At 55.2% G+C, this 16,000-nt stretch overlaps 1 protein-coding gene across 4 annotated transcripts in view; it reads left to right on the forward strand.

Moving 5' to 3' along the window:
• The window catches only part of CRHR2 (corticotropin releasing hormone receptor 2), a 44,060-nt gene that overhangs the window by 9,926 nt on the left and 18,134 nt on the right, over positions 1 to 16,000 (forward strand). For 2 of the 4 annotated variants that reach the window (XM_032643029.1, XM_032643030.1), the window contains exon 3: positions 6,424 to 6,549. In XM_032643029.1, coding sequence (XP_032498920.1) covers positions 6,424 to 6,549 — 126 coding nt within the window. Of the gene's footprint in view, positions 1 to 5,922; positions 6,263 to 6,423; positions 6,550 to 16,000 lie in introns of those variants that run through there. The other 2 variants (XM_032643032.1, XM_032643031.1) reach the window with 2 other exon arrangements.

Genomic DNA, 16,000 nt, shown 5'->3' on the forward strand with positions numbered 1-16,000 from the left:
CCGTGGCTACAGGTGTTACCTCCCGTAGCAGCTGGGACCCTGAGATCTGACCTCTTAGAGTTTCCTGGTGGCTGATTCAGAGTCAGGGTTAGCCACTGCGGAGCTAACTCAGAAGAGCCCCAGGCCTTAACGGGCTCTGGAAAGATGTCCCCAAGGCCCCTCCCAGTGTCCTGGCCTTCTCAGGGCTGCATCCACAGAAGCAGCAAGGAAGGAGGAGGGCTGTGGGTGCCCTTGGGTCTGGAGCTACTGCCGGAACACAAGGAGACAAGGGTGCTGGCCAAAACTGGGAGCCAGCACCAAACACAGCCCGAGTCACGCATAAAGAGGAAAACCTTGTTGTCTGCCCTCCTCAACAGTGGAGTGGTCGAAGGCTCAGGTGTTAGGGTTAGACAGACCCAAGTCAGGATCCTCGCTCTTCCGCCTAACAGCTCTGTGACCCTGGACGAGTCAGCCAACCCATCTGTATTAATTTGCTTGGGCTGCTATAAAATACCACAGACTGGGCAGCTTAAACAACAGAAATTTATTTTCTCATGATTCTGGACCTTAGAAGTCCCAGACCAAGGTGTCAACAGAGTTGGTTCCTTCTGAGGCTTCTCTCCTTGGCTGGTAGATGGCCATCTTCTCCCTGTGTCTTCACATGGTCTTCCCTCTGCGTGCGTCTGTGTCCTATTCTCCTTTTTTTACAAGGACCCTGGTCACATTGGATTAGGGCCCACCCTAATGACCTCATTTTAAAGCAATGAACTCTTTAAAGAACCTATCTCCAAATACAGTCAAATTCTGATATATTAAGGGTTGGGGCTTCAACATATGGATTTGGGGGACACTATTCAGCCTATAACATCTGAGCCTCAGTTTCCTCATCTGTTAAAAATTGGTCAGAGTCGACCTCAGAGGCTTACTGTGAAGGTTGAAAGAGAGACCGTGGCTACACCAGCATGCCAAGCAGCCATCGGGCAAAAAATGGAGGCGCCCCCCATTTCAGGAGAGCTCCCACCCTCCCCTCGCCAGAGCTCTTTGCTCTCAGAGGCAACACTTGTGTATCAGCAAATCCACCACCTTCTCCCTGCCCTCCCTCTTTGCCCCGTGTGTGGCATGGACCCTCGCCTTCCCCGTGACCCCTGGCAGGTGATACGCGTCCTCCCCACCTCTGAGCCTAGTGGAGAGAAGTCCCAGCCTCTCCAAACACGAGCTCTGCCCGGCTTGACTTGTACTATCATCCATCTGTTTATAAATGGAATACATATTACATATATTTAATTTGGAAAAAAATATTTTTAAAAACCAGAGAAGACGATAAGTACTCATTATCCCACAGCCCAGGAATTTTTTATAATGTTTACATCTGCCAGAAGTTTATCAAACCATAGAACCTCATGTTTTTTCTTTTTTTCTTTTTTCCACAAAACTGGAATGATCCTGTGTCTACAGTTTTGTAACCTGCTTCTTCCTGTTGTAATTCAGAGTGAACATCTCCCTGTGTCATTAATTATTCATCCACCACGTTGCCGTGGTGCTGCCTAGCAGCGACCGTGGGGACGCATCGTCCATTAACCATGCCCCTGCGGTGGGACATGCAGGCTGTTAGGATGCCCTCGGACTTCGGGAATAGTTTCTCAGGTCCCCACATGGTAGGGATGTCCTTTTAGGTGTCCGCTGACTGAGAAAATGCGTATTGACTAACAAAGTCCAGAAACAAGTAGAAACAAACAACCTGTTGTTTAGACATACAGTCATGCGATAAAACTGAAAAAACTAAGAGCAAAGGAATGATAAACACAACATTCAAAAGAATGTTCCCTCTGAGGGAGGAGTATATAGATAAATTTGTAAGTGATTGGTAATGATCTAGTTTTGGATTGGGCAACAGATTCCTTATATGTGCTGCTACATACAAACTTCCATAAAAGAAAAGACTAAAATAAAATAAAGTTGGGCCGTATATGGGCTAATGATGACAAGAGGTCATGAATCAAAGACTCTGATCAATTAAAATGCATGCCCCTGAGGTCCAAATAAAGGAAAAACGCATAATCCCAAGAGACTTAAGGCAGGCTTTAAGTGGATTATTTCTGTTTTATTCATCACAGAGGAATCTAATAGAGCATATACTGTAAGTTGTAAGGCATATTATTTTTTCAGTCCATAGGCAATGTAAGGATCCAGATGGAATCAAGGATTCCTTGAAATAACTCCCTAATCCAATACACACACACACACACACACACACACACACACACACACACACACACACACGGCTGGTCAAATGGGAAGAGAACCTTGGTCTGGGAGACAGGGCTGCTGCCAGGGCATTTGTTCTTTCAGTGGTGACTCACTGAGCACAGGCCTGGAGCATTCTGATGGGTGCTAGGGACTGCTTAGTGAACATGACCAGCCCTGCCCTCTGGGAGTCACAGTAGAAAAACCAACAACCTTGATGTGACATTGACCAGCACGGAGAAGGGCCACCCACCCCAGACAAGTCAAAGGAGGTGAGGGCTTAAGCTGAACGTTAGAAGGGTGAATGGGAGTCGGCTAGGCTAACTGGAGCACAGCGGTAAGTGCATTCCTGGCAGAGGGAACGGCACATGCGAAGGTACAGAGGCAGAGAATGTCCCCAGGGAACGGCGAGCTGTTCCAAAGTGCATCTCAAGTTGAGAGGAGCAAGAGGATGGGGAATAGACAATCATGAAGAGTGTTGTTTTCAGTGCTGGAGAGCTGGGCTCTGTCCCGAGGGCAACGGGGATCCGCTCTTGAGAGAAGTCACACAGTCTCAGAGAAATCACTTCCTCCCCCCGTGAAGGGAGACAAGGAGCCCAGTCTGCTGTGGAGATGAAGATGGCCTGGGAGCCGTTGGAGAGGAAGTTCCTTTTCCTCCTCTGGGCCTCCCTTTGGCCATCTGTAAACGACAGTGTAGGGTTGGACGGTTGCCAGAGACCCGAAGCCCGATCCCAAGGCTCAACCTGAAGACACCAGACCATCTCCCCTGTGCCAGCGTGGAGTGGGGTAGGATGGGGAAGGAGTATCTGGCCTGGCCGGGGGCACTGTCCCCAGTGCTGCAGGGCAAGAGGGGGGCGCCTTCTGGCCTCTCCCAAGCCTCTGTGCCCTCAGCAGTCCCACTGTAACTGCAGTGAACCCCACAACCTGTCCCAGCCCTGCGTACTCCCTGTCTCTTCAGCCGGACAGAGCACAGCCCCATCAGACGTGCAAAGGCAGACTCTGTCCCCTCAAATCCAGTTTTCCAGCTGATGTTTGATGGGTGGTGGGATGAGTGAGAGAACGTGTGTGTGCTGTGCAGACACACGACTGTGCGAGACACCGTGTGTTTTTCCATTGTGCTGTGCACGCCTATCTGGTGTTAGGCTGTGCGCTGGAGGACCATCCACTGCAGCTGACATCAGAGGTGGGCCAGAGGCACCTGACCCACCCCCGCTCTGCTCATGACACCCAGGTATCTTCCCCAGCACCTGTCACACTTCCCTGAACTTATTTGCAACCTGTCCCACCAGACTGGGGGCACACAGACTGTCCCAAATACCGCTGCCCCAATGCCTGGCCTGGGAGCTCACCTCCATCCCAGGGACCTCCCACCCACCTCTGCTTCCTTGGCTAGCAAAAAGTCCCAGACTTTATTAATTGTAGTTGAATTTAATCTAAGTGAGGAAAGTTTTCGCTCATTACAGTATCTTCCTCGTTTACCTATTTGCAGACACTAAACTGAGCTATAAAATCAATTTGTTCCAAAGCCGCTCCTTTTTTCATTTTTCTCTCTGTCGCATCTAGAATAACAGACAGTCATACCTATGATAATAAACTCCATGACGAAATGGCTCTGCATCCTGGAAACCAGGGGACCCCAGGTCTGTGGGCCTGTGCTCAAGTCCTGACTGTCCCGTCAAGATGCAGAATGAACTTTGCCTCTGCCCCTGAAATGGTCACTTCCCAGAGGAACCTATATCACATGTGCTGTCCCATTTAAGAGCAGTCCAGGTCTCCCAGGCTAAGCTTCCATTCTTCGTGTGAGACGATAAGTCCTTGGCCTATGGTCACGGGGCACTCACCACCCCATGAGATAGCTGCTTTTCCTGTGCTGTGGCTCTGGTGATGAACAGGTCAATAACTTAGCTTGATCTCTCCTTTTCCCCCTGGGCTGGGATCAGTGTGTGGAGAGCCTCCTTTGTGCATGAATGAGACTAATTCCCAATGAAGAAATGGGCTGATCCTGCCAGCCACACTCTAGCCTATGTGTGACCCTGTGGGGCAGGGCTCAGTCTGGGACCTGGGCCGAACCTCAGCCTGGGACTGGCAACAGGACTCTGCCTAGGGTTGGAGTTGGGACTCAACCGATCCTCACCTGCTCCTGGCACTAGTTATTAGGGACCTCTGCCTCTGCAGCTGCCCGAGCTGAGCCAAGGGCTCTGTCCATTCAAAAAGCAGAAGACAGACCTGGCTGGCTGGTCTGCACCTTGTACCTGCCAATCAGCTGGCCGTGGAGAGATTGCTGTGCTCGGCCCTGGTCTCAGTGCTCTCTGACTCTGCCTGGGCAGTGACAGCAGCATTCATATGGAGGCTGGTGACACTGGAGCACACAAAGGCAGCCCAGCCTGCCTCTTCTCCTCTCCCTGCTCAGGGCATAATGCTGGCTCAGGGTGGTCTCAGGCTTCTCTGGCAACTTTGTTCCCAGTGGAGGATGGCAAGAAGGGATAGGTCTAGCTCCCCTGGGGCTTCCAGCCCAGCTGGGACTGGGTCCCAGCTCTCCCTGCCCTCTGAAGATAGAAACACATACACACACACATGTGCACACACATGTACATCTGCCTTTGCATCTCATAACTCAGAACCAGAGATTGTCAGGGCTGGGAGCGGCCTCTAAAAACATTTCACTGATGGAGAAACTGCCCCAGAAGAGAGGGTGAGAATTGGGGTAAAATGCGTAGAGAGTAGAGACAGAGGCAGAGACAGTAAAGACTGAGTTGGGGCCCTGTCTCTTGAGCCCAGATCCCCCCACTCAGCAGGCATGAGCAGTGGGCCTGCCCTAGGCACTCAGTGGAACCACAGGGAATTATGGAGCAGGCAGTCCTGAGGGGCCTAGGCAAATTCCAAATAAAGGTTTTTGGGGTTTGATCTCTCCTACACACACACACACACAGGTGTGGAACCAGTTTCAGGCAGCCCTGCCCAAGCCAAGAGGAGGAGAGGGTCTCACTTCTCACTTTATTCCCTCTGAAACCCAGGGCAGTAAGACCCGGGTGTGTGAAATCCTCCAGATAATTTCAGCCAGATTCTCCCCTAGACTTTTCCATGTCCTTTAATGACGACACCACCCCCGCCCCCAGTCACCCAAGCGGGAGACCTGGCATTATCCCTGCCTCCTGGCTCCTGTTGGAAGCCACCCACCCACTCCTCTCTCCAGTACCTCCTCACCAGGGCTGGCACTCCCCGAAGTCCCTCTCTATCCCGGCCCCCACGGCTTGGTCCGGGTCTGCACCAGGCCATTTGATCTCACTAGACTCTTCAGTGGCTCCCTTGCTTCCCTCGAAGCCCCTCCAATCCACTTCCCTCCCAGAGACTAAGGGGTCTTTTCTAGAGCGCACATCTGCACGTGGACTCGCCACTCCCCCTGTCACCCCCTCCAGTGTCCTCGCTCAAGGAGGAGAAAGTCAGGCGGCGAGCCACCCGATTCTGGCTCCTCGGGTGGGCGGGCGCGCGCGCTTTGCTGCGCCATGCAACCCCTGGGCCTCGATCCTCGGACGGGTCATTCCGCCCACCAGGCCCACATTCTCCATTGCCGCCACCCTCCCCCGGACCTTGCCGGGGCCTGAGAAGGCGGACCCAGGGCAGGGCTGGTGGGCCGGGGGCGGGATCCTGGGCCAGGGCGAGAGGAGCCGCCTGGCCCCGCCCCCTGGTGCCGCCATTGGCCGCGACGTAGCGGGTGGACCGGCAGCTCCGTGCGCTTTGCAGCTCCTCTCAGCCAAGGTCCCGACTTGGCATCTCCGGGCGATCCGACGCAGCGTCCGGAGGCTGTCCGGAAGGTCGGGCTGGGCGAGCAGGGCCAGGACCCTGCGCTCTCTCGGCCGCTCAGTCTCGAACCCAGCCCCTGGCAGCCACGCCGGACGCGCACTCGCACTCCCTCTCGGCGCGCGGCTCCGGGGCGCGATGGACGCGGCACTGCTCCACAGCCTGCTGGAGGCCAACTGCAGCCTGGAGCTGACAGAAGAGCTGCTCTTGGACGGCTGGGGGCTGCCCCTGGACCCCGAGGGTAGGCGGGAGGCGAGTGGACAGGGTCGGCGCGGGCTCCTTCCCTGGCGCGCTGGGTGCGCCCAGGGCCCCGCGCTCCGAGCGCCACGCGCCCTACGTCCTGCGGCGCCCCGCGCCCCCAGCAACCCCTCTGAGCCCCGCTCTGCTCTTTCCCGTCGTCAGGTCCCTACGCCTACTGCAACACGACCTTGGACCAGATCGGGACGTGCTGGCCCCGGAGCGCGGCCGGAGCTCTGGTGGAGAGGCAGTGCCCCGAGTACTTCAACGGCGTCAAGTACAACACGACCCGTGAGTGTCCCCCGGACCCTCCGCTGCGGGTTCAGCACCCGCCTCCCAGGAGGGCGGTTTAGGGGCTAGCGAGGGCTCCGGACCCAGCGTCGAAGACCTGAGGGCGGTGGCACCGTCCTACGGCCGGCGTTAAAGACATAATACTGTGGGCGCTCCCTCTGCCCCTACCTCACCGTTAGCTTCAGACCTCAGTAAGGCAGTGATTTGCCCACGATTTCCGTGCTCCAATGCGCAGAGAGCCCAGAAAGGGGAGAAGGAAACACTTCTTTCCTTTTGAGGACAAACCTCTCTCCCACATTATATACTCTTGGTGCCTGAAGTTTCTCCATTAGGGCGTCTCTGTGTTTAGCCAGTTTCCACCCCCCATCTCCCCGGGGAGGTGGGAAGGGGTGGGGCGCATAGACTAAGTTCCCAGCCCCCAGGGTGAGTGCCACGATCAGACTCTACTGTGGGAGAGGAGGAGAGCAGGAGGCAGGAAAAATGGGGTGAGGCTTGTGTTGGGGGGCATGCAAAGCGTAGCCGTTTCTGGGCCGGAGTGTGGGGTGTAGCCTCTTCCCTACCCGGATGTCCCCGGACTGGCCCTCGGGGCTGTGAGTCCGGGGCGGTGGTCAGCATTACTCCTGCTACCCAGGTAACGCATGGTGTCTGAATCAGGACCGCCCACCCCCACTCCCTGGGAGAACAGCCTGTGCTCTCCTTCCTCCTGGCCAATCACCGGCTGGCTTGACACTCTGGGGAGGACGGCAGCAGAGGCCACAGGAGTCACACAGCATCCAGGTGGGGTTGTTCCGGTTAGGCTCTGGGAGGGGAGGGGGTGTCTGAGTCTATGCCCTGTGGAAGGTCTGATGGGAGCCAAGTGGGAGCGTCTTGTGAGGCTGTGGAATGCAGCATCGCCAGCCCGCCCTGAACAGCCACTCACATTTCCAGCCCCGCCCCACCAGCAAAGAGCCTTCTGAGACACGGGGCAAGAGTGGAGGGCACCTGCTTGTCTGAAGCCCCTTATCCTGGAAGCATCATAGCAGCCTGTCTCTGAATGTGTGTCTGAATAGTGGCACAGCTCCCCTGTCGCCTCACTCGCACGCGTGCGCACACACACACACACACACACACATGCCTGTCCGAACTCAGGCCTTCACCCCGAGAGATGGTTAGAGGGCTAGACCGTGGCATGTGCACCTGAGGCTGAGTGGCATTGCCCCATCTGCACCAGCGGAGGGCTCTCGTGTCCCAGAGAACAGCTGTGCTTGGAGGAGTCCAATGGCGGTGGCGCTCCTAACGGAAGGGAGTGAGAGAGGTAGTGGGGCTGCTGAGGAAGGTTTCTGCGTCATCTGACCACACTTCCTATCCATGATTAAAGCAAACCTCCCTGGGAGGAGGTGATGTCCCTGACCCAGGAGATGTGCAAGCAGAAGGAATGGCTTCCACGCTCCTTCCCAGTCCTGAGATTATAAAACTGTATTTTTAGGATCTTGTGAGCCGTGTGGGGTGGGGCAGTGGCTCAGTCTAAACCCAGAGACCAAGCGCTAAGTGAGGTGATGCGGCCCCTCCACCCCACGGCCTGTGGACCTGAGGCAGCTCTGCTCTGGTTCGTACAGCCTGAGCTGTCCCCTCTCCCCTCAACCAGCCTGGAGCCCCCAAGGACAGGGCCTGGATCTCTTCTCCATTGCCAAGCTGAGCACAGTATTCAAACAGTTTATTAAACAACTACTACGTGCCAGCCACTGCACTGGCGTTGAGGCCCCCACTCACAATTGCAACAGACAAAAGGGATACAGAGTGATAAACGCCCTGATTGGGGACTGCAAGGGGGCTATGGGACGAGGAGGGAGAGGGGAGGGGAGATGAGAAGACTTCCCAAAGGAGGTGCCGCAGCACGTACCAGACCACTCACATCATGTCAAATGAGAAGCTGAGAAAAAGGTCAGGGTGCCACGGAGGTTGGTAAACGTAGTGCCAATTAGCCCCTGGTACTAATGAACAATTTTCTTCATTTGGACCAAAGTACTGACTTCTGGCGAGTGGGAGAAGCGTGTGGGGCAGAAGCAGCATTGCCATTAACCAGTGTGGCGGCTGAAGTGGGAAGAGCCAAGGTAGCTAATGGCAATGGCAACAGGGTGATTGATTTCTCTCCTCCCCTGCCTCCTAGCCACCGCTTCCTCCTGCTCTGTTTGCCTTTTCAGAGGGATCTTTCCTGGAGAAAGAAGGACACGGGGAGGGAAAAAGCTCCTATGAGAAGCCTGGGGGAAGAGGAGGAAGGGTCCCGGCTCCTCTTCCTACCCAATTTTGTTATGCTACAGCCAGACCCCCGCTGAAGCCTCATGTTTTAGAGGGCGGGCATTGCCTGCATGGGACAGAAGCTTAGGCAACAGTCCTCGTGTACTTTCGTCCACTCAGCTGAGCACAGAGAATCGGCCACAAAGCTACCAAGTGTGGGTCATGGTCCAGGTGCCAGCTACCACTGAGAGAGTTTTGCATACATAATCCCATCATCCCCACCTCCCTAAGGCCTCCTGAGATATGCACTGCTCTTATGCCCATATTGCAGATGAGAAAACTGAGGCTCAGAGACATGAAGTCAGTTTTTTCAAGGTTATAATCAGCTCCCTCAGCCGTCACTCTTTTTTTGTTTTTTTTTTTTTTTGGCGGTACGCGGGGCTCTCTCGTTGCGGAGCACAGGCTCCGGACGCACAGGCTCAGCGGCCATGGCTCACGGGCCCAGCCGCTCTGCGGCATGTGGGATCTTCCCGGACCGGGGCACAAACCCGTGTCCCCTGCATCGGCAGGCAGACTCCCAGCCACTGGGTCACCAGGGAAGCCCTCAGCCATCACTCTTAACCACCAGGCAGCACTGCATCCGTGAGAGACAGTTTGCGAGAAGAGCTTAGAGGGACAGGAAAAGACTCATGCCTTCACCCTGGAGGATCAGGGAGGGTTTAGCCTCTGAGCTGGACTTCTGGGGACAGGTGGGATTTTAGTAGGTGAAAGTATAGTAAGTCTAGGGGAAGAGATGGGGACCGTGCTTTGTGCCTCGGGACTGGCCAGTGTTATATGGAGCACAGGTAGTAGGAGAAAGAAGCAGATGAGACCAGATGGATGGATGCTGGTCAGATGACTCACAGTGTTGCAGAGGACTTCACCTTTGGTGCAGGAGGGAGCCTAGGGGAGCTTGTGAGCAGAGGAGCTCAGCTTTGGGACACAGAGTCTCTGGTGGCAAAAGGAGGGGTTAGGAGACTACTGTAACTGACCCAGGTTAAGTGGAGGCTGCGAGAGCAGAAGAGGGCAAGGATGCATTTGTAACTGACAAGACTGGTATGGGACAGGGAAGAGGGAGGATTGAGGGACCACACTAGGAAAATGCTGAGTACAGTAGAGGGTATGTGGTCTGAGGAGCTGGAGGGACGTCTGAGTGAAGATATGGAGAACGCAATTGGCTGGTTGAGGAAGCCCAGGCTAGTGCCTTGGTCTGGAGACAAGGTATTCAGGAGTTCTTGTGTGGTTAGCTAACAGCTACAGGTAGCAAGTGTGGGAGACTTGGTCAGAGCCTTGTTATTCTTACCCAGAGACTGTTTCCAGATTCAGCAATGGCCAAGGGAAGGGAAGGGACTTGTTCAAGGCCACCCATGCTCGTCCATGGCAGAACCCAGTTAAGTGCCCACGTGTCCGAGTCCCCTCCAGTGTTTTCCCCCACCTGGTGCAGGTTCTGTGTGTCTGTACTGTCTTTGACCTATGTTAACTCATTAGTCTTTACACACACCCAATAACAGACATAATATTATCCTATTGCACGTGGGGAAACTGAGGCACAGAGAAGTTAAGTGACTTTCCCAAAGTCACACAGCTTATAACAGAACAAGGTTTCTAACTAAGGCTCTGCTGCCTCTGAGAAAGCAAACCTGATGGGTTAAACAGAGAAGGAATTTGTTGAAACGCTGTCGGAGAGCTTACAGAATTACTGGATGGAACGGAGAACCAGAACCAGAAATGGGGTCCCCAGCCAAGAACTCAGGGCAGAGCTGGCCCAGTGAGGGAACCCCTACTCTCCCTGAGTGGGTCCTGACAACGCCACGAGCCCTGGCCACCAGATGGACCATGGCCCTGCTGTCATCACTGCCTTGGGTTCTTAAGTTTCCTGCAGTGGTCCCCAGGAAACACTCTGCCCATCTCCATTTTGTGGGCCCCAGCTCACTGATTTCCTCAGGGCCAGTGCATCTGTTGAGGTGCGGGGAGTGTGGAGCTTTGGGTCCCACACTCCAGCTCTGGCTACAAGGGAGCCTAGAAGATGAGGGCCTGGCATCTCAGCCCTGTGGCAGGAGGTGTTCTCTGCCTCTCCCAGGTTTCCCCGAAGCCCATATGGGAATCAGGTTCAAATTCTGGGCCACCCAAAACTATCATAATGTCCATACACAGTAGAAGCTGGGGCAAGTCCCACCCCCTTCCTGGGCCTCAGTCTCCCTGTCTGTAGGGAGAAGGGAAGTGGATTAGCCCAGCAGTGGTCTGGCCAGAGGTGGGCACTGTGTTCCATTTTCCTCCCACGTCTCACCTGTATTCCACTTCTGTGCCCATCTCTGTGTACATGTCTCTCTCTGTGTTGTTCTCTTTGTCTCCATGGCTCTATCTCTGTTTTCCTTTCTATGTGTGGTTCTATCTCTGTCTCTGGGTGTATTTTCTCTCTGTCTCTTTTTGTGTGTATGTCTCTGTGTATTTCTCAGTCTCTATCTTGTTTTCTATCTATGTGATTCTCTTTCCCTCCCTCCCTCCCTCCATCTTCCTTCTTCAGCTCCCTTCCTCCCTCTCTCTCTCTCCCTCCCCCTACCCCTCTCTCCATCCCCCTCCCTCCCTTCCTTCTCCCCAAATCCTCTATCTCTCCCTCCTCCCATCCCTCGTTCTATCTGCCCCACTCAGGCACCTCCCCTTGCCTGTCCCTGTGGGCCTCGTGTCTGCAAAGGAGGGTCCCGCAGCCTCGTGGACAGGGTCATTTTCCTCCTGCGGAATCACTAAGCCCAGCCTGGCTCAGCCTCGGCTCCTTGACCTCAGGCTCGCACCATGTCCTGCTGAGAATGGCAGGCCCATCTATACTGAGACATCTGCCAGGACAGGGGAAGAGATGCCTCACCTAACCCAACCCTATGGGGAGGACTGAGGGGTCTCCACTTCCCAGAACCCCAGTCTAGAGACATTCTGAAGCCCTAGTTGTGTTAAAATGGAAACACATAAACTAGGTGGTCTCCAGCCACAGGAGTCTTCCCACTGGGTCTACCTGCTTCTGCTCAGGAGCCAGGGGTGATGAGAAAGGCTGAGCCCTGTCCTCACAGAGCCCCAGGCTGCTTAAAGACCAAGCTTACACAAATCAACCATCAGGGATTGGAAAGATGGGTTTGGTGGGCACTAGAGCATTCCTGGAAGGCTTCCTGGAGGGGGTGGGAGTGGTTCTTGAAGGTCTTGAAGCAGTGGGGATATTACATTTGTTGAGGACAGGCCTGGTCCTGGGGTGGAGCCTCAGGGAGGGTCCCAGGTAGATGGGCCCCTGGGTTGAGGAATAGAAGCTGTTACTCCAGGAACTCAGGTCTGCATTCCCAGTCCCCAGTGAGACCCAACCACACCCTGACTCCTGAAGCCCAAGGGTCAGCAGTTACCCTGTGTGTGCGAACTGTCCCCTGCTGGGAGAGAGGGAAAGTGGGACAGGCATGACCATCACTGAGGGTCTGACTGAGGGAAGGAAGAGGAAAGAGAGACAGAGCAGAAAGGATGCCCCTCTGGCCATCCAGACACCTGAGAACTTCCCAGCTGTGAGGCCTTCTGTGCTGAGTTCAACCCTCCCCGCCCCTGCTGCTTAAGGCTGGGATATGACTGGACCGGAGAGGAAAAGACACTTGCCCAGGGTCCCACAGAAAGCCAGCACCCTGAATAGCCTCAGCAGGCTCTGGGGGCTCTCAGCCCACGCTCTAGCATTTTTCCACCTCTGCATACATGGGGCCCAGACAGCTGAGAAGTGTAACAGTGGAGTCTCAGCTGTCCTTCTGCTTAAGGACCCTTCATCTCAGGGAAGACCAAAGATGTAGCCACCCGCTACTTTCCCTCGCCCCTTCCCCAGGAATCCTCCACTTAATGTCCTATTCCCTGTCCAGGTTCACCTTTTATTGGGTTTGTGGGTATGTTGCCTTTTCTCCACTAGAAACAAGCTCTTCAAAGAGGCATAAGACCTGACCCAGCCTTCCAGGGGCTGCTGTGTTAGAGAGAGAGAGATTCTTAAAGAGAACTTTTTGCTATTTGCTCTTAAGTGAAATAGCACAACCAAGGCTGTAGGAGTTCATGGGAGGAGGTTGATTCCAAAAAAGAGGGAGAAGCAAGTTGGGAAGACTTCATGGAGGAAGTGCTGGGGAGCAGGGCCTTGAAAAATTGGGCCAGTGATGTGTCAGGTGGAAGGGAGTGTGGGAACAGAGGTGGAGAGGGAATAGGGCCGGATCATGGAGGCCTTGAAGGCCGGGGCGTGGGCCTCGGTTCTGCTAGCATTAGAGTCCGAGCTGCTTGTCCGTAGCGCCATGATGCAGGACTGGAGCACTCTGGGAGGATGCCGCTTGATGTCCAGGACGTACCATCTAAATCTGAATCCAGATCGGCTAGGAACTTTGACTTTGCCCCTCCCCTCCCCTCCCTCCCGCTACTGAGCCAGAGCCTGCAGCATCCTTCCCTGCCCACTCCCCCCACACCCTGGCAACCCCAGCAGGGTCTGGAACCCCCAGGGCAAATCGCCACCCCCAGTGACTCTCAGGACCCACCCCACAGGACCCCAAATGCAGTTCACCCACCTCAAACCAGGTACTCCAGAGTCTGGCCAGAACTTCCTTTCACAGCTCCTGCAGGGGTGGGGCTGGAGGCGAGGAACAGCAGGAGGAACCCAGACCCAGCTTCAGGAGAGCTCACCGAGGTCCTGGCTGTGCCGCGATTCACTGAGTGCCGGGCAGCTCCACCCCATCTAAGTCTCAATTTCCTTATCTGTGTGAAGGACACAGAAAACATACTAACCTCATGGGGCCCCATCACGACTAGGAGACGACGCTGCCTAGGGCTCCCCGTGCCCAGCTAGGCTCTTGGCAGCAAGGGGAGGAGAGCGAGGCCTAGGGTCTGGAAAGAGAAGTGTCTCCGGGATCAGGTCCTTGAGGGTCCCACTCCCACCGAGGATGGCTGTCCTGAGGTGGTGTGGCCTTCTGTTGTCCCTGAGAGGCACTAAACTGAGTGGTCTCTGGATGGTGTCTTGGGAGGGGGCGGTCTGTCTACACTAAGAGGGTCTGATCCCCAAAGGCCTCTGGAGAGAAGCAGCCCCTTGGCCCCCTAAGTCCCCAGACTTAGGACTCTGCCAGCCAGAGATGTGTTCACCGCCCGCCCCACTCGCCCACCCCCGTCACTTCACATAATCCTGCTTGTCTCACCTTTGGGCAGGCTTTTCTCCTCTTTGGGCCTCCGTTTCTCTGTACAGGGTGGGCGGTGTGCTGGGTGAGTTGTCGTGGCCCCTTCCCCTGACATCCCTCCCTCCGTGGCAGCCTGTGCTGTGGGCTTCCGTCTCTCCGCTTCCCTCCGCTGGCGGGTGTCATGGCGACGAGCTGCTAGGGATGCCTGGAAGGAGGGAGCCCTGCACAATAGGGGCTGGAGCAGGGGTAGGCACCTCCTCCCACTTGCCCCTTCCCTGGGGAGGCCAGTGATCTCACACAGTGAGCTGGATTCCACTCACACCTCTTCCCTTTTTATGGGCCCACTGTGGTCTCCATGAAGCTGCTTTGTGCCTCCCTGACTCAGTTTCCCCACTGTCTGATGTAAGTGTGGACATTTACCCCTGCCATACATACTCAAGGACGGAGGGGCATCATGGGTGAAAAGCCCTTCAGATATAGAGAGCTGAGGGTTTGGGGAGGTCCAGAATGGACAAGGGGGTCTGGAGAGCAGCGTCCACACAATACTGAAGAGAGGGGAAAGAAGTGCCCTTCTCTCATCCCAGATGTCACGAGCAGATGGCCCCGAGGAGGCCCTTCCCAACCTGATGACTGGGTTGGTGACAGCAGATTCCCGATCTCTCAACCCAGCAGGTTGGTCCTGAGCTGGGGTGAGCGTCACCAGCTGCCCCCACCTCTGCCCCACCAACGTGCGGTGATTAGATCAAGACGGGAAATGTTCAGACTTAACTCAGGGAGACGCACATTGTTTGGGAAGCTCAGGGAGACTGTGCTGTTGGCACCATGACTGTACCGTGTTTCCCCAAATGGTCTCTTAACTGGAGGTGAAAAGCAATTAGTCATGCCCACAGTATCACTGCCTAGTCCAGGCAGTAGAGATTTTTCCCGCAAAAGAAAAGTGACCTAAGGTGTAGGTCCCAAGCCAGACAGGAAGGAGATAGCTAGGTCTGCAGTAGTCCAACTGCAGGGAAAAGCAGTAAGGGGACCGAGGGTGGCATATCTGGCCCTTCAGGCATTTTCTGCTCTGGGGGTCCAGACACTAAGTGGCTAGGACACTGCAGAGGTGGCACAACTGACTACATCTTCTGGAACACAGGGTAGCAGGGAGAGCCTCTCCCTTCCAGAAACACTGACTCCAGGATCTCCCATAAGAACGTGTGTCCTGGGGGAGAGAGATCTATTTCTGCCTCTTCATTGCTGGTGACCGTGGACATGTCTCCCTCTTTGGGCCCCTTTAGACCAAATGAAGGAGAAGTTGCCTCGCCCTCTTAAATTCCCAGGGAGATGCCTGCTGACTCAGTTCCCAATTTACTTTCTTGCCTGGAACCTGGAGGATGCTGACCACAGGTTTGCCATTTCAGATGGACGCCCCTACCCAGCTGACACCCAGCTGGACTTAGAGTGTCAGCAGTTCTGGCAGCGGGGCTCAGCCTGCCTGCGCCACGAGCGTGAGGCTCACGACGCTCCTGCACGTGGGACAGTTTTGCATTTGCCATGCAGCTTGACAGAGCCTGGGCATCCAAGGTGACAGACCATCCTCTTGGCCCACGCTGAGCCTCTCATTCTCATTTGGAGTTCCCCGGTAGCCTAGACCACAGCACCACCTCGGTCCATCCTGAGCCCCTGTGTGCGCAGCTCTGTGTAGCCCTTAAGAAAGGGCCAGAGGTGACCTAGGCCTTGCCACCCCTACTCCTTAGCTAGCTGGGAAGGCATGACCCCTTTACAGAAATCAATGAGAGAACAATACCGACCCAGCATGAGCTAAGAGAAGTGAGCAGCTGACCCTCCAGGGGCTGGAGCAGTCGTTGAAGCACCTGGAGGTACTAGGACTGAAGCTGGGCATTGAAGAGGGTCATGGATTATCTTGACCTTCTTGGCCTGGGCCCAGGGCTATGGGCCAAATGGGCAGAGCGGGGAGGGGTGAGTCTTAGGCGCTCTCCAAGGTTCCCCACCTGCGTTCATGGTGGGAAGTGGGCAGTGGTAGCATTTTGCTGTCCGTGGTGCTG

Source organism: Phocoena sinus, chromosome 9 (genome assembly GCF_008692025.1).
Source record: "Phocoena sinus isolate mPhoSin1 chromosome 9, mPhoSin1.pri, whole genome shotgun sequence".
In the NCBI taxonomy this organism is placed as follows: domain Eukaryota; kingdom Metazoa; phylum Chordata; class Mammalia; order Artiodactyla; family Phocoenidae; genus Phocoena; species Phocoena sinus.